Here is a 27578-nt window from a genome sequence, read left to right as displayed (position 1 = left end):
AGGATCAAACCTTTAAGATCCCCCACTTTGGCCACTGCCCGGCTCCCACTTTATCCGACCACCTTGGCCCTTCCTGTGGGTGGTGAGCCAAGGGGAAGAGGTGCCCATGTCCGTCCTTCAGGCTGTGTCTGGCAGTGCCCCATGGGTGAAGGCCCAGCCACCAGGCGCTCATTGTCAGCCCCGCCCCCAGGCCTGGCTCGTGGAGGGGCCCTGTTGACCCATGTCCGGGCAAATGAAGACTTGATCCAATGTTTTTCCTAGTCATGGGGGTCTTCTGAGTCACACTTTGTCCGCTCCCTCCCCTGGGACCTGTTTACCTTGAGCGACCCTTCCAGGGGCAACATAGCCCCCGACAACATAGCTTCCAGGATCACTGGGACGCGCAAACACATCCACCACAGTAAGGTTGCAGCTCACGGAAGGGCATCCAGAATATAGAACGCTGAAATATCTTTTGTTCTACACATTTAAGAGTCCCATCAATAAGGGATGACTAATATTATTTGTGCCAACTGGGTTTGTACTGTATTAAGTATGTCCTCCCTTGCCTGCATAGGCTCTCTTCAGCTTACTTCCAGCTTCAGTTTACAGTTCAAACCCATACAGTAGCATAACTGAAGATTCCTAGTTGCCCATTGTACAGAGTAACAAAAGTTATATAGTTGTATGTTTTTTTCAGGGGAAGTAGTGGATCTGTCACAAATCCATCTAGGCAAGTGGTCACAAAAATAGTTGATTGATTGATACATTTCCTGACCCTACATTTTTAATGCCTTACTTTTATCCTGCTTCTACTTAATTGTTTGTTTTCATCAAACCTTCCCAGTGTTTCCCTGCCTATCAGTCCTTCCCACTCTAGTTATGATTCCTGATGCTCATACAAAATTTGTTTTCATCATAACCCTCATCAGACAGGCTTCCTCAGACTTCACCCAACCACTGCTCCTTTATTCACCAGTGTCATGTTTCCGGATTTCTGTAATGCCGATCATCTATCAGTAAACTCATCTACGTTAGCTGTACTTTGTAGCGAGGTACATGTAAGTGCCAGTAGTTGCATTCTGCGTCACTGGGGTTTGTGGCCACAGGGTAAGTATCTAAACACCGGTAATAAGATTTCATGCTCAACTCTTAGGAAGCTCTGCAGCTTGAAATGGGCTTTCACTACCGCAAGGAATCACGCAGCCAAGCACTGCAAGCTTGGAAAACATTTTTGAATCATATTGTAAATGTGATGAAAATAGGTCCAAATAAAATAGGTTGTCTAATGTAGGAAAGAGGAAACATTTCTACTTATACCAGCATAGTGTTGGCTGCGTCTATGATGATAGGCAGTAGCGGTTTTTATTAGATTCAAAGGCAAATGAGAAACAAGGCAGTGCATCATAGACAAAAGTTTTTACTACCTTTGGTGACCTTGACTGCACAAATCAAGTTTTCTTTAAGTTGTATTCCCAGTCTCTGCCTCTTTTACATCACACCATTTTTGTTTTATTTTTCCTCTGCATGACATCTTCTTTCATATATCTTTTAAGTGGAAAAAAGCAAGTGCCTTTTTTCTTTTCCCATTGTGTTGTCTCTTAACTCATTTTTCTCCCCACTGTGTCATGTGTCGTCTCTCCCCTCAGTGGAATATTGAGGAGTCCACCGAGCATGTGAGTAACCTTAATGTGTGTTGCTGAGTTACCTTACAGGGCAGAATCTTCTACGCCAGTGGTGTAGACTGCTTGACTCGCGGGCTACTTGAGTGTTCTAAAATTTGCCATGCCAGGAACAGATGGATGGAGTGTTTGTGTGAACTGATATTAATGACATTTAAGAAAAGTAGACGTTAAAGCCATTACATGAAAGGAGCAAAGCATGAATATGTAAGGCTTATTGTACAAACTGTTACATCGATTCCATAATACAGTAGAAAGACATTCAGTTTCAGTGGGAACAGTTGTTAATCTCCCTTTTTTGCTAGTGCATCAAAGTCTGAAGTTAGTTTTGTCGTTGCAATTCTCAGGAAGGATCCAAGGTGTTGGTCAGTTAACTTGTAAATGTGATGAGCTTTGTTTGTGTTCATGATGCTGACTGTGCTTAAATATGGAGGTTTATCCAAACAACATCAGCATCTTAATCCCTCAGATAAAAATCAGGAGCTGGGCAGTGTCTTTTATGTTGTTGCTTTCATCTAGTGCTAGTGAACAAAATGTAAACAACCTGGCCATTTTGTTTAATTTGTATGTGATATCCTCATCGATCAGTTCCACACAGAGTCATAGTCCTGTGTAATGAAAATATTTTTGTCAAACTTCCCTTTGTTGTCCAGGCACAAGAGACCTACTGTCTCTACCATTCATTCTTCCAAAAATTCAACTTTGGAGGAAGGCTTGCTAGACTTCACTCATTTGAATGCCAGCATAAAACTTGCCCTGGTGCTTGACTCTTGGATCGTAGTTTGTCAGTGAAAACGTCTTTCTGTCTGTGAAGTAACTGCCAACCTCTGTGTCATGGCTGCCCATTCTTGCGGTGACTGCTTACAAGCATAGTTAGCATAGTTGAAAAAAAAAAAAGGTTAAATAAGTTCTGTTTAACTTATAAAGTTTCAAGTTTGGCCGCCCATATTAAAAAGCACAATAGCCCGTGTATGGCCTGCTGTTCCAAGCCAGAGATCTAATTAATTGCAAAAAAATATGTGGTGAAGTGGTGGATCAATCCAGCTAAATCATCCACAAAAAGGTTGATGAATACTGACTCTTTGTGTTTTTCTGTTCCTATATTAGCATTTCAGCTGTGTTTCATTTACACTTAGGCAGCAGGATTTACAAAGATTTATTTTTTTATTAATTTGACAACACTGTCTAAAACAGAAATGCTCTTTCACAACAAACACACATACAGAGTTAAACTAATGACTACCACACAGCATGAGACAGACCTCTTTATCTACCATACCTACCTTTAATTAACTTTGGACAGACTCAGACCTAAATACGGCCATAGAGAGATTTCTGTTTGCAATATTCTAAGACCATGAGAAGTCTGCTAGGAGTTCAGAAAGAAAGGTTTGTAGCATTGTATGCTTTTCCTCTCAGTGGCCCTAGTCAGAAAGACAACTCCAGTGTTTGAACAAGTATAAAGATGTGTTCAGTTCTGTGTCTGCATGTGCAAAATTTGCCTGTATGTATAGGTTTGACTTTATGTAAGTTAATCAAAAAGCTAACAGTGTGTTTTTGTGTCCATTTGTTCCTCACTGTTGAGTTGCTGAATTGTTAAACCTCCTTGGTGTGTCTGTATTTTTATGTATTGACAGGTTAAGCATGCAGCTTGAATAAAATTGGAATCCAAAGAGCAAATATCAGACTCACTAAATTAGCTAATCAAATTTAATGTTTGAAAAAAACACTGATATCAATGAAGAATAGATAAATATGATATGTGCAGTGTCTCCCAGATGTTCTTAGATAATATAGAATAATATCACACAGTCACACTGCTAATTTGGGGATTTTCATATCCTCCCTATAGTAAAACATGCTTATCCTTGCAGCAGGCATAAGCACAGACACGTCATTGGTATTCTGGGTTTTTTTAATGGTTTGTTGGTGTCTGGGTGCATTAACCATCTGGCAGGGGGGTTGTCTTCACTCAAAAAGCATCCCTGTCCTGTGCTTTCAAAAAGTTCAACCATTCTTCCTGTTTAATCTTTTTTTTTCTTCAAGGGAACGAGAGTTTGTGTGAAGGCTTTGTGTTTTGTTTTTTTCAATATGGGTTTTTACCTCTGATGCAGCTTAGTCAGGATTTTTTGGATCCTTCTCGTGTCTGATTGTCTATTCTTTGAATTTTGCAGGAGGCTATCATAGGTGGACTGCAGTCTGAAACCACATACTCTGTGACTGTAGCAGCGTACACCACAAAAGGTGATGGACCTCGTAGTAAAGCTAAAGTAATTACCACCACTGGAGCAGGTGAGTCTAATTTCAATCTGGTGGTAAAATATCATGCAATAAATAGTTGGGAACTTCTTTAATTATAAACACTTCAGTCCGAAGTTTTCTTTTTCATTCAAATCTATACTGATTCCAATGCTCAGTGTTTAGTATTGAAAAAACTAAGGTGTAACTAAGGTCAATGTATTGTTTCTTTCTCTCTGTCAATCTGTTTCCAGTGCCAGGAAGGCCCACTATGATGATCAGTACCACCTTGGGTAACACAGCGTTAATCCAATGGCAACCACCCAAGGAAATGGTGGGTGAGCTGATGGGGTATCAGCTCCAGTATAAGCGTATCGATGATGATACATACGCTTCACTTGAACTCAGAAAGACAGACATCCATTACACTGTCACAGGGCTGCACAAAGGTGCTACGTATGTTTTCCGCCTCAGTGTGCGTAACCGTGCAGGCATTGGTGAAGCTTTTGTAAAGGAAATCAGCACTCCGGAAGATGTGCCGTCAGGATTCCCTTTCAACCTGCAAGTAACAGGATTGACCCAGTCAAGCACCCAGCTGACCTGGGACCCTCCATTGCTGGCCGAAAGAAATGGAAAGATAATCTACTACGTTGTCGTGTATAGAGACATCAACAGCCAGCAAAACAGTACCAACCGCACAGATGATACAAAAATGACCATCCAGGGGCTAAATCCTGACACAACTTATGACATCCGGGTACAGGCCTTCAACAGCAAGGGCGGGGGCCCCCTTAGTCCCAGCATCCAAAGCAGGACGATGTCAAATGGTAGGATAACTTGTGTGGCACATGGAAAGTGTTTGCCTGTGTGTGCGTGCACGCAAATGCATGCACATGCATGTGTTGACTTGAACTTTTGACTTGCATTGTTATGGAACACATTCAGTCTTACAGCATATTGTACCTGACATTGACATATTGAAGTACATACATGACAATTGTATCACCAGCCTCTTTATCACTGATGTGTTTCTCATGTATGTGTCCAGTGATTTAAAGTACCAGTCTTATTACAAGCTATATTAGAGTGTTAATGTTTTCTCATACCCTCTCCCATTTTGAACAACACACACACACACACACACACACACACACATACACACACACACACACACACATCTCATCTATATTCAAACATTTCATTATTTTAAACATAACAATTGTAATTTATACTCAGACACATAGGTCTCCTTCCATTATTATTTCTACGTAATCAGAGGGACATTTTTGCTTATTATGTATTTTTGTGATACTGATTGTGGAAAGAATAGGCTTAGGAAGATGAATCTTGGAGGCCAATGTTTTATGTAACAATGTAGCACGTTGTTAATGTTTTTGGACACCCCCATGGCTTGTCAGGTGTGGCATTGAATTTTACTGCAGAAAATGTTCACAAAGTCTACTCATGATGAGGGGGGGTAGTTGCTTTTGTGCTGTGTGAAATGGATTAACATACAAATACATACATTTTGATTATATAATGTCTTAAATCAAATGTTTAACCACAGAATTTCCAACCCTAGATTTCCCAACTCTAAACTTTGGTGTCAAAGCCATCATGAAAACATCTGTTCTTCTCACTTGGGATTTACCACCAAACTACAAACCACAAATGCCTTTTAAGGTAGGTATTGGCTACATGTATATTTGCCAACGTTCTGTTTCATTTACAATGATGGAGAGGAAATATAAACTGTTTTTTTTCTCCCTTTCAATCTCTCTCAGAAATGAGAATTATGAGCCCTGACTGAAAAAAAGCTTTGTCACTAATCTCACAAAACTAAGCCTTTTTTTATGAAATCACTAATAGTTATTATCTGCTTCGGACTGTCTTGTGTGCTTGTGCGTGTGCATGTGTGTGTGTGTTTGTGTGTGTGTGTGTGTGTGTGTGTGTGTGTGTGTGTGTGTGTGTGTGTGTGTGTGTGTGTGTGTGTGTGTGTGTGTGTTTGAAAGTGACATGACTTAAGTCATAGCTGCACATTGACTTTTGTGTTTTACACAGATCTTGTATAACCAACAAAGTGTTGAAGTTGAGGGAAGCTATAAGAGGAAACTGATTACACAGCTGCAGCCAGACACAGAATATTCCTTTGTGCTGACAAGCAGGGGGAATATTGCAGGTGGTCTGCAGCAGCAGGTGTCTGTTCGAACTGCCCCAGACCTGATCACAACAAAGCCACTTCATAATGCACATCAAGCTCAAAGTGGCAGAATGACCATTAACCTTCCCAAAGTCCAGACGACAAGACATGTAAGGTGAGTACTTGTATAGCATCGATGGATTTACTTTTATTTAATGTCATTAAAAGTCATAGTGTAAAAAAATATCATATGTATGAAGATTCATTTCAGTTTGGAAGGAATATCTTTTTTCACTGTGTAAATGCATATTGCCTGTTTTGTTTGTTTTTATGAGAATAGGGTGCAGCCATTGTACAGTACATTGTTATACATCTGTCAACAAGATATGTTTTTCGCTGTTATAATATATGTCCTACTCATATCAGAAGTCACATTCATTCATTACCCATACTATTGATCCTGCAGTAAAGGTCGCAGGGGAGCTGGAGCATATCCCTGCGATCACTGGGCGAGTGGCAGGGTACACCCTGGACCGGACACCAGTCAGTCTCAGGGTCGCATATAAATATACAACCATTCACTCCCCCATTCACAAATCTGGACAATTTAGGCTCTGAAAGTACTTATTGTATCTGTTTAGAATTTGGGAGGAAAACCGGAGAACCCGGAGGAAACTGACAGGGTCTCAGGGAGAGCACACAAACATCACATAGAAACACACACAATGCCCTCAAACTCAGAAATCATTTGGAGTTCTACAATGGCTATAGCTTTCTCTTGCTGGTAAAGTGTTGGTATTGTATTCATAGAAAATGTTTATAATGGGTGTTGTGTGCCATTGACTGGAGAATCCAGTGTCAGTCTTCTGATGTTCAACCAGAGTTGGACCTATAGGTGTTATACTTAAAGCACAACAGGGGAAATCTGTACAAAAGCTTTTAATTGTGTAGTTAATGTTTGTTTTTTTTTCTTGGTAGTTGGTACTACATTGTGGTTGTGCCGATGTCCCAGTCAGCAAGACTGTGGAAAAATCCAGATGAAATGGACTTTGATGAGGTGAGTTCCATTCATTGGCAGCTTAGCTAATGTGCTAAGTCAGAGATACAATCAATAAAATATCCTGTTCCAATTTGTTAGGTAGTAACGGCCTATAGCAAATTATCCCTGCTGTTCCCGGCTTATCTAGTAGGGGAATTTAATACAGTGACTCACTCAGACAGTTGGGAATTTGCTAGTTGGATACTAGGTCAGAGCAGAACCCATCTGCTGCATCCACAAGTTTGATTGAACAGAGGAAAATTAGAATTCTGGCATTGATAACGATGTTAAAGAAATGTAAATTTTCACACTGCCTTTTTAGCATTATTGATATAGATTGCTGTTCACAGGTGATGTTCTCTTTATTGACTGACAGTATTTGGACATTCATAACTTTTTTGAATTATTGAATTGTTAGAATTAGGTAAAAATTGCTGACTACTTGACTGCTAAAAAAAATTCAGTTTCCACAAAAGAGAATTTCATTTAAATGACACTGGTGAATATTAATATTGCTATTTTAAGTAAACAACATGGTTTAGTATTCATGAAGCTCCCTATAAAAACAACAGGAGAGCCTAATAGAAGGAAAGCCATGGGGGTCACTGAGTCATTAAACGCTGGGCAAGCCTCCTTTTTGTCCTTTTAAATAATGATTTAACAAAGCTACTTCTGGATAAACTCAGTAAACAAAATGCTGCTTAAAATGCATATTGCGTTGCTTTATTTGCGTTAAGCTGTTCATGATCAACTATGTACCTAAAATGGGTTGTTTGTGCTTTCTACAGCTGTTGAAATCAAACAAAGGTCCTGTCGTAAGGCGGCGACGTCACATTGATTCCTCAAAACCTTACATAGCTGCCAAGCTGACTTCACTGCCAACCACATTCACGCTAGGTGATGAGAAGAAGTACAACAGTTTCTACAACAGACCTCTTAACAGTCAGCAAGAATATCTCTGCTTTGTCCTGGCTGTTCTCAGACATGAAGGAGCAGACAGCACAGCCAACTATGTAAGAAATATACACACATGCATGGAGTTCATTAATTAAGATTTGTTTTATACTGTTTTTAATATCCATACATGTCATCCATCTTCTTTCAATTATCCTGCACACAGGATCGCTAGAGCCTATCCCAGCTGTCATCGGCTAAGAAGCAGGGTACACCCTGGACTGGTTGCTAGTCAATCGCAGGGCCCCATATATAGACAAACAACCATTCTCTCAGGGCAATTTTCTTAATTAACCTGCATGTTTTTGGACTGTGGAAGGAAACTCACGCAGACACGAGGAGAACATGCAAACTCCCTACAGAAAAGTCCCCTTGTCAGAATCAAACCAGGGCCCGTCGTGCTATGAGGCCGGAGCGCTAACCACTGTGCCACCCAACACATGCATCATATTTTTTTTAAATCTATTTCATTTTATACTATGCATAGCTCTCACCATGTTGCATTAACACATTTCCAAAATGATAGTGGCAAACCAATTACTGTTGTTTTTACTGCCAAATGTCCTTTTTGCTGGTGACAAAATACTTTCAAGTCCCGTTTCAGCTGACAGTGTCATTGAGCTTTGCCATTTTTTGCTGCCAGCAGTGTCCAATGTTGAGCCCTTTATATTGATTGTATGGGGTTTTGGCTTTTAGGTCCATTTCACACATCAGTCTGCACTAACATAGAGGTCCAACTCTCCATTGGATATTCTGGATTGAACTTAACTCAGGAAGCATGAGATTGCTCAAGGTTTGTCCACCACCCAGGACAAGCATTCATGATTTGGGCCAGAGGCAACCATAAGAGGAGAGGGCTTGGGTGCCTCATATGCCAAATTGTGTTCATAGTTTTTCACCTATTTCTTTCTATTCTTGTTTTTTTTTCACCTTTGTCCTCTGCTTCTTTGCATTGGTCTTTTTTCCATTGTCAGTGCCATGAAGAGAATAGAGGAAATTGATTAGCACAGATGGACTCAAAACAGACATGACCACTCAGTTGCAGAGCCCACAGTCTATTAAGCAGACCTAAAATCCTTGAAAAGTTGCTTTTGAAATATACCCCCCTCCACAACACACACATATTCCTCTACTACAAGAAGAGGAGATAAGTGAAAACTGGGGATAGTGGGCAGCCATGATATCCTTGACTTCAGTGGATGCTTAATCCTCAGCCCTCCACAGAACTCATACAGCAGTAGGATTCAGTATTTGTCTTCTACTTTGTAGTGCCCCACCCCAAATCTCTGTAGCATCTCTTCAAAAAAATTTAAAATCCAAAACAGTATCTCATGGGATATAATCTGTCCTATTCTGAACGCAATTCAGTTATTACATAATCCTTTGTCCTGAACAGTTCAGCGATTGAGCAGTATACTGAACCTGCTTCAATCAGCAGAACAATATACCACCTACTGGACCTGTATCTTCGCTACACTTCCATACTACCAAACCAACACCACCAGCATTACTTAAGTAGGACTGCCATGTATCATGCCACTATATAGTCACCACAAGCAGTGAGTGGTATCTGAATGGAAGGAGAAAAGAAAGCGGAGAGTGTGTTTACATGTATCCCCAGAACCCAAGGCAGATAAACAAGCCTTGAGAAGAATGAAATGGGATGTCAGATTTTGGATGTGTAGAAACATTCATTTAATGCAAGATAGAAGTGAGAAAGGGATGCAGCAAGAAATATTATGTGAAATATGGGTTTGTGTTGAAAAGAGGGAACGAGAATTATGTATGTTGGCCCTTAGCCTTGTCCGGCCTGTGAAGTTTAAATGTCAGGAGCGAAACCTTTGAAGCGAAATTGAAATGTAATGTACGATTTTGTTGTCGATAAGGAGACTTGAGGTTGTGGTATGGTGAAAGAAACCAAAAACAAAATTGTCAAGGTTTTGCATTTGCATAATTATTCAGCCATTTATAGTAAATTTTAACAAAGACCAGGAAATAATTGTGTTGATGGTCTGTGCTGAAAAATCCTAGTATCTTCAAAATGGGCTCCTTTTGAAAATAAAGCCCCTTTTTAATCAAGTGATTAATAACGTACATGTTGGGTATTCAAAGCAAGCATTTCAGAAATGCAATTAAAATGTCCTAATTGCCCCTCCTTGAGCTGCCTTACTAACGTGGTGGAGGGTTTTGCGCGTACCAGTGATCCTGGGAGCTGTGTTTTCAGGGGCTTTATGCCCCTGGAAGGGTCACCCAAGGCAAACAGGTCCCAGGTAAGGGGCCAGACTACGAGCAGCTCAGACGACCCCCATATAGAACAACGTAATTGACGCCAGATTTCTCCTGCCCGAACGCAGGTCACCGGGGCCTGGAGGCAGGCTCGATGGCAAGCGCCTGGTGGCTGGGCCTGCACCAATGGGCCTTGGCCAGACATGGCCGAGGAGAACAGATTATGACTGTTGTTTGTGGCTATGCACCCAACAGCAGTTCAGTTTACACACCCTTCTTGGAGTCCCTAGACGTGCTACTATAAAGCACTCCTACCAGGGACGCCTTGGTTCTACTGGGAGACCTCAACGCTCACGTGGGCAATGATAGTGCAACTTAGAAGGGCGTAATTGGGAGGAACGGCCCCCCTGATCTGAACCTGAGCAGTGTAATGTTATTGGACTTCTGTGCTTGTTAAGGATTGTGCATAACAAAGACCATGGTCAGGCACAAAGGTGTCCACATGTGCACTTGGCCAATGCATCTTAGGTCACAGTTCTTTGATGTGTTGTTGGACTTGTGACCACATGTCCTGGACACTCAGGTGAAGAGAGGAGCAAAACTGTCAACTGATCACCCCCTGGTGACGGTCAGATCTGGTAGACCCAATGCAGCGTGAGGGGCTGCCGGGAACGTCTGGCAAAGTCCCCTGTCAGAAGGAGTTTCAGCTCCCACCTCTAGCAGAACTACAACATCCTGAGGGAAGCGGGGTAAAGTGAGTCCGAATGGGCCGTGTTCCGTGCTTCAATTGTCAAGAAAGCAGAATGGAGCTGCGGCCGTAAGGTGATCGGTGCCTGTCAGGGTGGCAACCCTTGAACCCACCCCAGTGGTGAGGGGTGCTGTCATACTGAAGGAGTCATATCAGGACTTGACAGCTGACATGTACCAGCAGCCAAGCAGCATGCCGCTTTGGTGGTCACCCAGGCAAAAACTCCAGGTAGGGGGAGGTGTTTGGGGAGACCATGAGGAACAACTTCTCGAGGCCATCGAGGAAATTCTGGTCCACCATCTGGCAGCTCAGGAGGGGAAAGCAGTGCTCCGTTAACATTGTGCACAGTGGGAGCGGGGTGCTGCTGACCTCAACTCAAGACTTTGTAGATCAGTGGAAGGAATACTTCAGAGACTGCCTTAATCCCATCCAAACCCCTTCCAATAAGAAGCAGGGCTGTGGGACTCTGGGGTAGTTTTGGCCAAGGTTTTGCACTGGATGCCCTTCCTTACGCAATACTCTGCCTTTATCCAGGCCTTGGATCAGCTCAGGGAGACACTAGCCTGTGCCGCCCTGAGGCTACATTAGGATGTTAATTTGAATACATTGGAAACATTGCGTAGATGTGTGAATAAGAGAGTGAATGTTTCATTGCAATCGACTGGTCCAGGATGAGCCCCTCCTCTTCCCTAATGACAACTGGAATAGGCTCCAGTATCTCCACGAACGTGACTGCAGGATAAGCAGTAGACAATGGACGAATGGATGGGTTTATATTAATATTTTGAGTTCAGTCCATATATTTATACCTTGTTCATAAAAGCTATCCAAGAAGGGCTGACCATTCGAAGCATTTCTATGTTTTTTTCAAATAAATATATTACCTATTACTTCTTAGGCCTTCTTTATTAGAAATCATCCAACACACCAGAACTGTTTTACTATCTGAAGGGTCTTGTTTGCTTACACTCTTTCTCCTTTCTTTTTCAACAGATGACATTTTCTGCCAGTCCGTACTCAGACCTCATTCAGGTTACAACACAAAGTATAACTGCAGGGCCTGACCAACCAGAGATGTTGTGGGTCATGGGACCTGTATTGGCAGTTGTCCTCATCCTGATCATAGTTGTCGCCATCCTGCTCTTTAAAAAGTAAGACACTTTTCCACAGTCCCTTTTTCTTAGTGAGTTACTGAGTAAGTTAGTTAGCTATGATAACCTGCACATATACCTGTAGGTTTCTTGTAGCTGTATAAAGAATTGTAATGCACTATTCTCGCTATTGCCCCAGCTTCTGAGCTGCTTACTCATTTTACTGTAATATTCAGTGTTTCCTCCATATAACCAGCAAGATTATTGGCCCAGTTTGACTTGTTAAACAATCCAACATGAAGTGTCTGTTTGAAATGGCTATGAACTTTGCCTCTGTAATGAAATACACTTTGGGTGTGAAAAAAATAGTTTTCAGATAACATTGCAAAAGTCCAACATAACATTTAATTCAAAATATCAAGATATTTACCCACCCCCATGCAACACAGTGTGGAAGAGACCGATAAATCACTTTTTAACTAAAATGATTTTTTGACTAGTTCTGATGCTACTGTCTAAGTCATATTGTTTGTTTTATTCAGCAAATTGGAGTTTTTGATTTAGTGAATAAAAACATATGTTGATAGCAATATAATAGCATATAATGTGTCAGAATGAAAATCAAAATATTATATTAACTAACATTATCCTCACTTGATCATTTCATTCTATGAGCCCTGTCATGTTGACTCAGTTTAAATAAGCAATTGCAAATAATTTTTATTCTAAAATCTCCTATCCACAACTTTAAAGGATTGGTATGCAGCTGCCATTTGAAGCAGGAGTAGAAAGCAACTACTGGTTAATAATAGGTCCTCAGTTCACACACTGCTTAATGTCACATCCTCAGCCTTGAAGACCTTTCTCTGAGTAGACACAGATGGACAGCAGGGACCCAGGAGAGTTGTCAGTGTGCCGTTTTCAAAGTGTTCTCGTAATATATGTGTTAAAGGAATAATGACACCACATCTTGAGTTGTTATTCCAACTTGCAAATTTGTTGAGACCAGGAAGGAACACATATGAGGATGTTCTAGAAACTCAGCAAGTCAGGATTATATTCATTACTGTGTTTTTCATCAACTATTTTAATATTTTGAAACAGCTGGGTTTAGCTCTCTAATATTACTAAAATTTTGAAATTCACCTTGCTGAAAATGAGTTTTAGATCTGTTGCAAGAATGTGATGATGCCATATTTGACAATCCTGCAAACCCCAGACCTTCCTGAGCTGAATCTGTTCTTTCAGTCAAGCTTTTTTAAAAGGAGCAGCTTTGTAGACTGTTGTTCAGTAAAAGATAACCAATTTCAATTTTTGCTTGCATTTATTGGAGCAAAAGGTTACAATACTGGTGATGAGGATAAAACTACCTTTTGATTGCTAACTGCCCAAGGACCAGAGGAAGTTTCCTGAAGGTTCCAGAGTTAGCATGCAAATAATTGGATCACTTAGTGATTTTGTCAAGGGGGATATGGACTGGATAGATTATGGGGGTAGGCTGGAGTCACTCTTTCACGCAAACAACGTTGCTGAGGAATAAAAAAAGATCAATTTTCCAAAGTATGTGCAGGCTTTAAATGTACAAAGTAATACACAGTTAAGTCACACTCCAAGGAAATGGTGACAACAGTACATCATTATTGCAACCCAAGGCCTGCAGTTACTATTGGCTGTTACAAATTCCACCAATATGCGCAAGCTGGAGTTTAAGTGGCTGTGTTTGTGGCAGGGTTGAGATAACGTGCTAGTGATCTACAATGGTCTCAGGGATAACAATGATTGAAATGGTATTTTGGAGTTAAGAGGGTTGTTCAGGTTGCTTAAAGGGGCATGGGCATAGTTTAATGGGATGTGACGTATTACAAAAAATTCACTTGAATAGCTGAAAACTTAAGCACATCAGAGTAATAGCATTATTATTGCAAAGTCTACAGATCTTTTAAGCATGAGCTACGGACCCTCTGTGACACCACATTGAAACTGTATAAACATCATCCATGGTTTTTCAAACCACATAAGGAGTAGTGGAAACTCAGAGCAGAAGTAAGTGTTTGTGAGCAGCAGTATCTTAGAGTACTGCACATGCAGCACTTAGTTTAAGTATGTTAATAGAGAACTACAGAAGAGATAAGAGGGAGCTACATTGTTCCTGTGTAGAATTAGAAAAAACATACAACAGGGGGCCAAGAGAGGAAGTATGGTACAGTATGAGGAAGTCGGTCATGGCAGAGAAGTGTTAGACTGGTGCAATATTTGGATGAGAGCTGTGAGACAGTGGTGATATGTGCCGTAGGTGTGACAGAGGAGTTCAAGGTGGATGTGGGACTACATCAGCTCTGAGCCCCTTCTGCAGCTGCTTCCCATAGTTGCGAGACCTCTTGTGGCTCAATATTGAGCCATACATAAGGCGCACCGATTATAAGGCGGACTGTCGGTTTTTGAGAAGATTAAAGGCTTTTAGGTGCACCTTATAGTGTGGAAGATATGGTATATTGGAAGAGGTATATTGGGGTTGAAACTGTCAGACAAGAGGTCCTAAAGGAAGACAAAAGAGAGGATTTATGGATTTGGTGAAAGAGCCATGAAGATAATTGGTGTGAGAGAAGGATAAAGAGGCGGATACAGTTAGATGGAAGAAGTGGATCTCCTGAAGGGAGCAGCCTCCTCTCCCTGTACAGCGAAACAGGATTCTACATTGTACATGTGACAATAATGGGGCGGCGTCGCACTGGAGTTAGAGCAACCGTCTTTTGAATCAAACATTCACGGTTTGATTCCCGGCTCCTCCTCGCAAGTCAAACTGTTGTTGAGCAAGACACTGAACCCCTAACTGTTCCCCTGGTGCTGGTGAACAGTAGCCTATTCCCCATGGATCATCCATGATGGATTAATTGCAGAGAAAAAATTTCCCCACAGGGATTAATAAAGGATAAAGTATTATTATTATAAATGCTTTGAATCTTGAATCTTGAATCTAAAAGAAAAGAAGATAGGCTGCCAAATGCCATGAAGGCCAGAGTAGAGGCAGAGCAAGATAGTTGAAATGCATTCAAGTTCTCTGACGGACTAATTCACCAGGTGAAAGACCTGCTACACTGAAAGTGACTGCAACCCATTGCTCTATGGTCAGGTAGCATCTGTCCAACAATGAATAGAGGATGATTCTGAAAACCCTTTTATCACATGTTTCACTAAATCTGAAAGGGGATGCTCAACATAAGTATCTCTATCGTCCTGTGAACATGTCCAAATCATATCAGTCAGGCGTCAATGACTTTATCTCTAAAATGTCTGAGGTGAGCCATCCCTCATTCTCTATCCATTCTCTTCAATCCCAAAGTGAACCTCAACATTTTCATCTATAGTACCTCCAGCTCAGCTGTCTTTTCCTCAGTCTCACTGTCTCTAAGTCATACATAACTGGTCTCATCTTGTACACCTTTCATTTTATGCTTGCTGATATTCTTTACCCAGTCCATCTTGCTTGTAAATGTTTCTTCCCTTCTTTTCCACAACCCATTGGTCTGGACTGTTGACCTTGGGTACTTAAGATTCTCATCTTCTTCACCTACTCCCTGTAGCCTCACTGTTCTATTTTGGGGGACATGAAAAAATAAATGAGATGAGCCCATCAGACAGACAAAAGATGGACTTTTTAAGTCAGGGGACTGTGTGCACAATTTTTTCCCATGGCTGCCACAGATCATTAACCATCAGTTAGGTCCAGTGTCAGTCATAGTGATCTTACAGGATGGAGGACTTGTTTGGAGGCTCCAGGTCCGCTCCAGGTACATGTTGCATGAGAAGAAGGAGCCTAAGAGCGTGCCAGACGAGAAAAGTTTGATCTGTCTCATTGACAGTAGTGTGATTCCACTGGAAAGAGAACAAAATGATTAATTCAAACCCTTCAATAGTTACAGTCTTCACCTTAATCTGAGGACCTCACAAAAGGACTGAGGAGATCTAAGAGGCAGCACAACCGCTTGAATAGTCATATTGATCTTTATCAAAAAAGTGTCAGGCTATGTCTGCAGAGCACCATTTATTACCACTGAACACTGTAATTTCACTACATTTAGTCTCTAACCTTTTACTTTAATTGTAACATTGTAATAATTATGTAATAATAGAACATGGTGAGGATTGTGCTGCTAACTTCAAATGACCTCAGCTAAATTAATGACACAATAATTACCAACACGCCCCATCCTTTTCTTTTCTCCCTGTGAATGCAGCAAAATGGAAATGTGGGTCTTGTTGCCATCAAAACAGCCACAGTGCAACCCTCTACCTTCTAAGACCTTTCCATTTGTGATGTGAAATTATTGTTATTCACCATCTCAAAGACTGTCTGATCAGCTTCCTCTCAGCTAAAATTGACTATGTGCTACAAAGAGCCATTTGAAAGAGTAATGGTAGGAAGCATCCTTCAGTTGGTTTGTCAAGTCTAATTTCTTTAGGTCTGTGAGAAATGGAAACAGCAGAATCTGCATCCTTTGATTACCAGGTCACAGAAGCCCCCAGGTCACATTGCTTACATGCATTTTTCACATCCACTGCCAGTTTTTCTGCCCAGATCATCCTATCTATGCTTCACTCTCCATCCAATGTCAAGCATTTCCCCTTAAGATTTGCATTATCTGAGTATGCCAAGGCATCACCCGCTGCTTTGTCCTATTTGGCCCTTGTGAGGTAAATGCCAAGCAGGCAAACTTGTGAATGAGAAATGTTACCGTCTCTTAAGCTGGCATTTTCTCAGACCCATCTCACCACTCTCAGCAGTTTTTGTCTTTTTTGCTTCCTCGAAGCAGAAGCCTGAAAAAGGGTCCCTGTTCTTACCTCATTTAGGTAAGACTACACTCTTACACACTGTCACATAGTTTGTTTGTAAGTCTGTAAGACTGGAAATGTTTGATACAGTCTTACACATTTGTGTAAGACTTGTACACATCATTGAGATTTCTACCATGTTTACTTTGGACTAGTACTAAAATGTGTTAAATGATTGGCAACTGATTAGGTTAGAGGGATATGTAAGTTTCATGGAGAACAGAGCCCAGATGCCCAAAATGTTTTATTCATCACCAAAAGCCCAGCCTGACGAGCGACCAGTGATCACTGGAAAACAATACAGCCTGGCTCAGCTCACCATTGGAGATAAAGACATGTTTTTTCATATAATGGCAGCACTAGCTTAATACCCGCCCAATACCTGCTCAAAAAAACAGGTGGTTTGAGGCCCATGCCCTCACTACTACTGCCTAAGCCTAAGTCTTGTGTTTGCCACATGAAAATGAAGGGCAATGAAATTTCCACAGGGCACACTGATGCTGTCTGCCATCCATTTCCATTTGCCGTAGATGGCTTGTGAGTCAAAGTGTGTGTATGTGTGTGTGTGCGTGCGTGCGTGCGTGCGTGCGTGCGTGCGTGCGTGCCCATTGATGTGTGCATTTCAACGGATGCCAGCAGTTGAAACATTGAGAAAACAGGCAGCCAGGTTTACTTTATTTCTCTTTGTCTGATTAACTTGTGCTAAGACAGTCTGAGCTCTGCTGTTCTACTATGTGTTAGGACAAGCTCAGTTAGGCAAGGCCTGGTAGCACAGGTGCCGCTGAACTGGTTTAATCATCCACTATATTGCCAACCGGGCTGATGAGGTAATTATAGCATCTGTCTATGTTTTACTCAATCTGGAAAGGTGCTAAACACAATATGTTGTAAGCAAACATATACACAAGACAGTGAAACACAAATGCACACATACTCACAAAGCAGCTTTTACATATACAGCAGCTAACACAATGGTGGCCATGCTGGGAAAACAAATGGAGTTCTCTCTACCCTATTGGCATAGTAGTGGGATAATGCCCTGATATCTAGTGACTTGAAGAGTAACGCCCTTATCAAGTTTGATACGCTACATTTTACAGAGATTGTAGCCAGGCAAAGTGAAAAGTCACCCCACTCCATTGTTATGTTGTTACACCATTGTTACGTTGGCTAGCAGTTGTATTGTATTAATACCATGTTGTCTTCCTCTGTCATCCCAGGAAGAGGTCATCACCCCTGCCCAAAGATGAACACTCAAGTGGAGTGAAAGACTCTCTGCTTGCTAACTCATCTGACCCTGTGGAAATGAGAAGACTCAACTACCAGACTCCAGGTAATGAATTCTAGTTTATCACTTAGCCTTCGTTGTATAATAAAGATTCTTATTTAGTTTTACCCAGCAGTTGCTCTCCAGGTTAAAATCTGTATATACCCCTATGTTTTTGAAGTGAAAATTAGCACATTCACCTTGGGATTAGAATCCCAAATATAAGTGAATTAAATAAATGTATATGGGTTTAGTGCTTTCCTGGAAAGCATTTCCTGGAAGTTACTAACTGCAATCAATGTATTGTCAGAATTAAAATCTGTGAATCATATGTTTTTTCTATTACCTCTATCCAAAATACCGTATTTTCCGCACCGTAAGGCGCACCGGATTATAAGGCGCACCTTCAATGAATGGCCTATTTTACAAAAAAAATTATATATATAGGGCACCACATCATAAGGTGCATACAATAGAAGCTACAGTAGTGACTGGGGTTCATTATGCATCCACTAAATGGAGCTGCGCTGAAGGGAATGTCAATAAAACAGTCAGATAAGTCAGTCAAGCTTCATTAATAAAATACAAACCAACGATCTGACAACTCTATTTAAAAAACAATATATTTCCAACTCAATTTGTCACAGTTTAAAGCATTTCCTAAAACAAAAACACCAAAAAGGACCGCCTCTAACTTCATTGATGTTAAGTACACGTGCTAGCCACGGCTCCCCCTAAGACGTGCGTTTGCGCAATCGCTTATTGCTCCAGTGTTTTCCGCGCACAGCAAATCTATGCTGCGCACAAAATAGCTGAACTTTAACTAAAATAAATATGTTTAATTTATTCACAGTTCAGCTGTGTTGTGCGCATAGAACGTTGGAGTAGTCCACGATTGCGTAAACACGTGGCTTAGAGGGAACAGTGGTCCTAGCGCTGTTGCCTTAATTCGAATAATGACATGTAGAGGCACTTCTACTTGCTGCTCTCTGTTCAACAACCCACTGTTAAAGTTTGTCCTCTAACTGTAGTCATCTCGCTTTGCTCCCTCGGAAACTCTTTTTAGTCTTCTTTACTTGGCGCAGGTCATCTTGTTACTTCCTCCACTTCCGCACCATTGTTTCGTTAATGTTGAATTCTCTTGCTGCTGCTCTATTCCCTGTTCTACTGTTCTACTGCGTGACTGATCGCCTTGATTTTAAACTCTGCCCTGTAATTGTGTCTCTTGAAAGGTGCCATTTTGGGGTCTTTATGCACACAAAAGTGGTGTGGGACTGGAATTTTTTTACCTCTGCCACTTCACATACACGCGCACACACACACACACACACACACACACACACACACACACACACACACACACGCATTGGAAATGAAAATACACGCATCGCGCAGTCATATATCCCAGCATGCACCATGCACCATATATCCCTGCATGCACCACGCGCTACTAAAATGGAGTCGGTGGCTGGTTCCGGTACTTGCGAGAGCCCTTGCGGCTAAATATTGATCCACATATAAGGCGCACCGGGTTATAAGGCGGACTGTCGGTTTTGATGAAAGGCTTGTAGGTGTGCCTCATAGTGCGGAAAATGCAGTACTTAAAATGTCATTTCTTGAGAAAATTCCCTCCTCAAGAGAAAAAGCTTCCTTTCACTTTTCATGACTGTTTGTCATGATTTAAGGACAGAAAATTATCAACATGTTGTAAGAGATGATCAGTTATAAAGAAGAAAAATTGTTCAAATCAGTTCAACATATTACCCATCTAAGGACACTGTCAGTGTAGTCTGACTGAGCCGATTAAGGGGGTATTTCTGTTGGAGCGTTAAAAAAAAGTCTCCACTCTTTCTCCCTCTGACTTGTCTACCATATCTTAGTCCTTACTCCTCCCCCTCCATGAACTCCTTTCATTCCCCCAGCTGCTTAAGAGACCTGCTGCATCTTATGTCAAGGTGAGCGAGATGGAGGGAACAATGGCACTGAGAGAAAATGTCATGTTTGTGTGCACATGAATGTGTGTTTCTGAATGTTTTATTTCTGTGTATGTGTGTTTATTCATTGTCAAAGATTATTAAAGATCCCATTTGCTACACATGCATACACACAGCCCCTATGAACCCTTGCAGAGGAATTATGCTGTTCTGCCAATCTAAATGAGCCCTGTTCATCCCTCCTACAACTCTCACTTTTTTTCTTTTTTGTCGCTCATTTCTACTGTAGGGTAGTCTCTCAATTTTCTCCCTCCCTGACACACTTCCCACTTCTGTCCATGAACATTTATCTCTTTATTTGGCTTGCTTTCCTTGTTCCTGGTTTGCTTCATGAAAAGTGATTATCAAAAATTTACTGACAGTGTGCTGGTCTTGTGAAGACACATGGGACTTTTAAGGCCAAACTGTGAATGTTGTACAGCTGTTCCTCTTGTTCCATTTTTCTTTGATTTTCTCTCACTAGGTGAGCTTTTCTGCTCTGAGTCAGATTGTTGCTAGGTAATCCAGCTAATAGCACCTCAGCTCTCCAGCATGTTTGTTTGACAATCACATTCATGCTTAGACATGACTCAGTGGAAGGCCGATGCTTCTTTAGATGGAAGGCCTATGCAACGGCCTGTTCTTTTTTCCAGACCTAATTCAGATAATACAGTAATAGCTTTGCTTCCGAGTTTAACTTAATCTGTGACTGAACTCGTAATTCATTTGGCTCGTATATCAAATAAAATTTCCCAGATAAAATGTATTTAAACATCATTAATTCATTCCAGCCCCAGGTTTTCTTTGTTGTTTGTAAACAAGGAAAATGTACTTTATAAAAGAAAAAAAAAGTATAAAAAATACAGAACCAAATAGAATTTAAAGAAATAAATTGGTTTTATTAAGTATACGGTGGGGAGAACAAGTGTTTGATGCACTGTTGATTTTTCAGCTTTTCCCACTTGCAAAACATGTAGAGGCTTGTAATTTTTGTCAGATACTCTTCAACTGTGATTAACAGAATCTGAAACAAAATCTAGAAAAACATATTGTATGATTTTTTACGTAATTAATTTGCTTTTTATTGCATGACATTGCAAGTATTTGATCACCTACCAACCAGTAAGAATTGTGACTCTCACAGACCTATTAGTTCTTCTTTAAGAAGCCTTCCTGTTCTCCATCCATTACCTGGATTAACTGCTCCAGTTTGAACTCCTTACCCATATAAAAGACACCTGTCCAGACACTCAATCAAACTCTTACCTCTCCCCAATGGCCAAGACCAGAGAGCTGTGTAAGGACATCAGGGATAAAATTGTAGGCCTGCACAAAGCTGGTATGGGCAACAGGACACTAGGCAAGCAGCTTGGTGAGAAGGCTACAACTGTTAGTACAATTATTAGAAAATGGAAGAAGTTCAAGATGGCGGTCAGTCTGCCTTGGTCTGAGGCTCCATGCAAGGTCTCACCTCGGGGGGCATCAATGATCATGAGAAGGGTGAGGGATCAGCCCAGAACTACACAGCTGGACCTGGTCAATGACCTGAAATGAGCTGGGACCACAGTCTCAAAGCAAACCATTAGCAACATACTACACCCTCATGGAACCCTCTACACCCCTCCGTGAGCTGCCACCTTACCGTGGTGGAGGGTTTGCGTGTCCCAGTGATCCTGGGAGCTATGTTGTCGGGGGCTTCATGCCCCTGGAAGGGTAACCCAAGGCAAACAGGTCCCAGGTGGGGGACCAGACAAAGTGTGGCTCAGACCCACTGCCTTGTGGGTTAGTCTGGGAAGACAAAAGGCTAGGGGAGCAGACCCTGAGAGAAAAGCACGTGTTGGGGGCACACGCAGGCGGGTCACAACAAACCGTGAACCCGGCAGCCTCCAGCAGCCTGTCAGTGTGCTGTGAGGTGGCAGCCCCACCAGCTGAATAGCCATCGCAGGGCCAACTACCCAGCATGGTGAAATAAACCAGTTACGAAACCAACCAAAGCAACCAGATTAAACCGGACGGATCTTCTCGGTAACAGACCCCTGCCTGCCCCCGGACTACGCCAGCTGGATCTCCGTCACAAAACCTGCATTGCCTGCTGGAATGTCCAGACACTCCTGCGCCCCGGCTATGCCACACTACTATCCCGTGAACTCTCTAGGTATAACATCACCCTTGCTGGCCTGTGTGAATCACGCTGGCGCGGAACTGGAGAGACCACTGCTGGCGACCATCTTTTCCTCTGGAGCGGCCCAAATGATGGCAGAGGCCTTTATGGAGTAGCCCTAGCCATCCCGCTATACCGGAGGAACACCGTCATCAGTTGGAAACCAGTTAGCGATTGACTGCTGTCTGCCCGCCTCCAACACCAACATGGGAAGCTGACAGTCATTGTCGCCTACAGCCCAACTGATGTCACCCCAGACCATGCCAAGGACACATTCTATGACCAACTGCAAGATGGCATCCAGGCCGCACCCCCCCATGACATTATCATTGTCCTCACCGACGCCCATGCCACAATCTCCACTCAGGATCCGACCCTCCCGGCTGTAACTGGCCCAACTCCGTCGATACCACCACCAACGACAACGGCCAACGGTTATTTAACCTCTGCAGAGCCACCAACCTCTGCATCGCTGACTCTTGGTCCCCCGAAAGCAAATCTACCACTGGACCTGATACAGCCCGGACGGGAAGACAAAAAAGCCATAGACCACATCCTCATCTCCCGCCGCTGGAAGACATCGGTTACCAACTGCCGTGTCTTCAGAGGCGCACAGCTTGGCAACACCGACCATCGCATGCTGATAGCCGACCTGCGGCTAAAGCTCAAGGCCGGGGCCTCAGCCAATGCCTCCCCAAAGCTGGACTCCTCCCGTCTCTTAGACTCTGCCATTATGGAGCGCTACAGCTGCTCCATCGCTAACCGATTTAGCGCCCTCACCAGCGGGATGTCCCAGGACTGGCCTCACTTTAAAAGCAAGGTGACCACGGCTTCGAAGGGAGCCGCCGGGCGAACAAGACCAGCCCCCAAGAAGCCCTGGATTTCCCAAGCCACGTTGGAAATCGTCAACAGCCGACGAGCTGCTCGACTGCGTGGGGACATGGCACTGTACCGGCGCCTCAACAGCCAACGGAACATTTCCATCCGTCAAGACAGGGAATCCTACTGGAGAAACCAGGCGACAGCCATGGAGTCAGCCTCCAAAAACAAGAACCTGCGGCAGCTTTTCAATCTGCTCCGCCAAGGGAAAGCAGGCCCCCGCAAGCGCTGCTTCCTGGTTAAGGATGCGGCCGGAAACGTCCTATCCACTGAAGCTGACTGCCTCAGTCGCTGGAAGGTGCACTTCAGTGAGCTCCTAAACCATCCTCCCCTACCAGAAGCCCCCACCTCCACCACCCACCCCAACAATAACCCAGACTGTCTCATTTCCCCCGTCACCCCAGCCGAAGTGAAGGCAGCCTTGTCAAAGCTCAAAAACGGCAAAGCCCCTGGCCTATGTTCCATCACAGCTGAGATGCTGAAGGCCGGAGGTAACAACATCATCCTTTGGCTCACACAAATCATCAACCATGTGTGGGTCACTGAGTCGCTGCCTGATGACTGGAGGCGGGGCATTATACTTCCCTTCTGGAAGCATAAGGGCGATCAGCTGACCTGCAGCAACCACAGAGGAATCACCCTCCTCTCCATCCCCGGAAAACTATTCACCCGCGTCCTACTAACCCGTGCTCTACCTGCAACCCAAAACAGACGCCGCCAACAGCAAGCCGGTTTCATGTCCAATCGATCCACCACAGATCACATCTCTGCCCTCCGGCTCATAATTGAAAAGGCCCGGGAGTTCAGGAAGGATCGGCACCTTTACATCGCCTTCATCGACCTGAAAGCTGCCTTCGACACGGTGGACCACGGCTCTCTCTGGAACATCCTGACATCCCTCGGAGTCCCGGCCAAAATAACCACACTGTTTAGGCAACTCTACCAAGGAGCCGAAAGCTGTGTGCGTGTGAATGGCCGGGACTCTGAGTGGTTCCCCATCAACAGTGGAGTGAGGCAGGGCTGTGTCGCTGCGCCAGAACTTTTTAATTGTGTCATTGACCATCTGATGACAAAAGTCTCTGAGCTCCCTGGGGTCCCCATAGCCAGCTACACCCTTAGGGATCTCTAGTACGCGGATGACACCACGCTGTTCAGTGAGACCGCTGACCAGCTTCGTGAAGCCCTACATGTTTTTGATGAGGAGTCCAGGAAACTCGGCCAGAAGATAAGCTGGCCAAAAACCGAGCTTATGCATATAGGAGAGGGACCTGATCCATTACAACTCCTCTTCGACGGCACCCCTGTCCACTTTGTCGCTACCTTCAAGTACCTCGGCTCAACCCTATCAAACACCGGAGATATCAAAGTTGAGATTGACCGGCGCCGTGCCCTTGCGGCGTCAGTCATGCAGTCCCTGTGGAGACCATTGTGGCTCCACCGGCACATATCCCGGGTGACAAAGCTCCGGGTCTACAATGCCTCAGTCATCTTTGTCCTCTATGGCTCCGAAACCTGGCCGCTGAACAACACGCTGGCAGCCAGGCTTGATGGATTTGACTCCAGGGCCCTGAGGACACTAGAAGGCATCAGCTGGACCCAGCATGTCACCAAGACCCTAAGGGATCGAACCCAGCAGCCCCCAGCATCTCGCCTCGCAGCAATGCGGCGAGTTCATTGGTATGGCCACATCATCCGCTTGCCTGCCGAACATCCCACAAGCTCCATCTTGGCCTTTAATCCCCAGCTAGCCGGATGGAGAAGACCCAGAGGTGCCCCCCGCACCCGCTAGCTTGATGTTGTGGCCCAAGACCTCAGGGCCTGCGGTGTGAGCCTGGCACAGGCACGGCAACTTGCCAACGACAGACCCCAATGGAGAAACCTGGTAGCCACGGTTGGCTGTACGCATCTCGTGCAAGAGGACTAACTAACTAACTAACACCCTCATGGAAATCCTGCAGCGTACACAAGGTCCCCCTGCTCAAGCCAGCACATGTTCAGGCCTGTCCAGGCCTGTCTGATGCTTGCTAATGACCACCTGGATGATCCAGAGGAGGAATGGAAGAAGGTCATGTGGTCTGATGAGACAAATATAGAGCTTTGTAGTCTACACTCCACTTGTAGTGTTTGGAGGAAGAAGGATGAATACAACCCCAAGAACCCCATTCCAACCATGAAGCATGGAGGTAGAACCATCATTCTTTGGGAATGCTTTTCTGCAAAGGGGACAGGACACCGTATTGAGGGAGGATGGATGGGGCCGTGTATCACAAGATCTTGGCCAACAACCTCCTTCCCTCAGTAAGAGCCTTGAAGATGGATCATGGTTAGGTCTTCCAGCATGACAACGACCTGAAACACACAGCTAGGGCAACTAAGGAGTTGCCCTGTAAGAAGCATCGCAAGGTTCTGGAGTGGCCTAGCCAGTCTCCAGACCTGAACCCAATAGAAAATCTTTGTAGGGAGCTGAAAGTCCATATTGCCCAGCAACTGCCCCAAAACCTGAAGGATCTGGAGAAGATCTGTATGGAGGAGTGGGCCAACATCCCTGCTGCAGTGTGTGCAAACCTGGCCAAGAACTACAGGAAATGTCTGATCTCTGTAATTGCCAACAAAGATTTCTGTACCAAAATATTAAGTTCTGTCTTTAAATGTATCAAATACTTATGTCATGCAATAAAAAGTAAATTAATTACTTAAAAATTGTACAATGTGTTTTTCTGGATTTTTGTTTTAGATTCTGTCAATCACAGTTGTAGACGACCTATGATTAAAAATTACCAACCTCTACATGCTTTGCAAGTGGGAAATGCTGAAAAATCAGCAGTGTATCAAATACTTATTCTCCCCACTGCATGTACCTTGAAGATCAGACAAAGATACGAGCAGTATCCGGAGATCAGCGGAGGAGGTTGGGGGACTTTGTGTTTTGTTCTTTATCACTTAACTTACTCACTACACACTTAACGTAATGTATTACTAAATTCAATTTGCACACTATACTAGACTTTATCATTAAACTTATTTAGCGATGCAGAGTGAATGCCTGTCCTCTTTTTAGAATGATCAGACCTCCTACTGGCTTTGAATGAGTTGCCAATGCCTCATCCGTTAATGTTCCCGCCACCAACTGCACCAAATGCCTGCAAATGTGTTGTGCCTTCTCACAGCTGATGCTCTCAGTCATGGTCTTCACCAACAACAACGTCTCCATCTCCTCATGGACAAGTCAAAGATACGCACACTTCACTCATGTTTTTCATGATTTTTGCTGGGTTACCTAGTGACAGGCAGCACATCCAACTGTTTTTAAATGCCACATCACAACCAGTGGCAGCCACATCATTGTCAAATGCTCATCCTGCCCATAGCTCAGGTCTTAGCTCGTATCACAAAGCAAAAACTCATCTTGGACAACTCGTAACTTAAAGCACTCCTAAGTCACTGTACACACACTGTATTTGCAGATACCATAGAGGTCATTTTCATCACTTCCCGTATAGATTACACTCTAAAATTTAGACTGAATAATCAGAGGGGCTATTTTCAAGGCAAGTTCTCATTTGTTTGTGTATGTTTGTTGTTGAAGCTATGCATCACAGTTTTTCTTTTTAATGAGGGTTTACAATTTTTTTTGTTTTCTTTTTCTTTTGTATGCCTCCAAATAAAGATAAACTACCAAGCTATTGGTTGAACAAAAGTGATCCAGATAGGATCTTATTTAAAGAAAACCATTTCCAAAAAGTGCATCTAAATTACATTAACCCAAAATTTGAAAATAAGAATCAGCAGTAATAAATGTCAATTCTCGAAAGACATTTTCAATAATATATATTGGCTTTGTGATAAAGAACAGTACAATAACGGTGGTTTCTCAAACTCAAGCTTTCTATGCACCGCTGACTTTAATAATGCCAAATATTGCCAAGTTAACTATGTAAGGCAGTAAAACCCACCACTCACAAATTGAAGTGTTATTGGAAGATACTTTTTGGCTGAGATCTGATCTTAAGCCAACTCCAACTCTTCTTCCTTCCTCCTTCCTTGGCTCTCCTTTCTCCACAGATCCCAGCTCACATCGCTGTCTGCACACGCCAAGTTAGTCAAGTTCTCTCATCTACTGTGTTTTTCCTACATTTATAGTTTATCCTCTGTCACTCAATCCTGCTTCCATTCCGTTTTTGCAACCCTGAAAGACATCAATAACTTTCCCCCAGTGGATCCAGAATTTTTTCCATGAATACAGTTTGATGTAAAAATGAAGGGATTGTATGGCTTAATGAAAGCTTGAGCAGTGTTTCAGTTGTTGATTTTTGCTCCTCGTCCATGCTTGTTCTTCATGCACAAAAATAGGCAATAATATTAAATTAGACA

The 27578-nt window shown here is 43.0% G+C and overlaps 1 protein-coding gene across 4 annotated transcripts in view; it reads left to right on the top strand.

Annotated features, from left to right (window-relative positions):
- The window catches only part of LOC147217669 (receptor-type tyrosine-protein phosphatase F-like), a 156449-nt gene that overhangs the window by 107226 nt on the left and 21645 nt on the right, over positions 1-27578 (top strand). For 3 of the 4 annotated variants that reach the window (XM_086176283.1, XM_086176284.1, XM_086176282.1), the window contains exons 13-21: positions 1629-1655; positions 3836-3953; positions 4154-4726; positions 5482-5582; positions 5961-6214; positions 7018-7096; positions 7867-8091; positions 12000-12157; positions 18148-18260. In XM_086176283.1, coding sequence (XP_086032409.1) covers positions 1629-1655; positions 3836-3953; positions 4154-4726; positions 5482-5582; positions 5961-6214; positions 7018-7096; positions 7867-8091; positions 12000-12157; positions 18148-18260 — 1648 coding nt within the window. The remainder of the gene's footprint in view (positions 1-1628; positions 1656-3835; positions 3954-4153; positions 4727-5481; positions 5583-5960; positions 6215-7017; positions 7097-7866; positions 8092-11999; positions 12158-18147; positions 18261-27578) is intronic. The other variant, XM_086176285.1, reaches the window with a different exon arrangement.

Source organism: Fistularia commersonii, chromosome 28, assembly GCF_037954325.1.
Source record: "Fistularia commersonii isolate RoL2024-O1a breed Wild chromosome 28, RoL_Fcom_v1.0, whole genome shotgun sequence".
Classification (NCBI taxonomy): Eukaryota; Metazoa; Chordata; class Actinopteri; order Syngnathiformes; family Fistulariidae; genus Fistularia; species Fistularia commersonii.
This window is presented reverse-complemented; position numbering and strand designations above follow the sequence as displayed.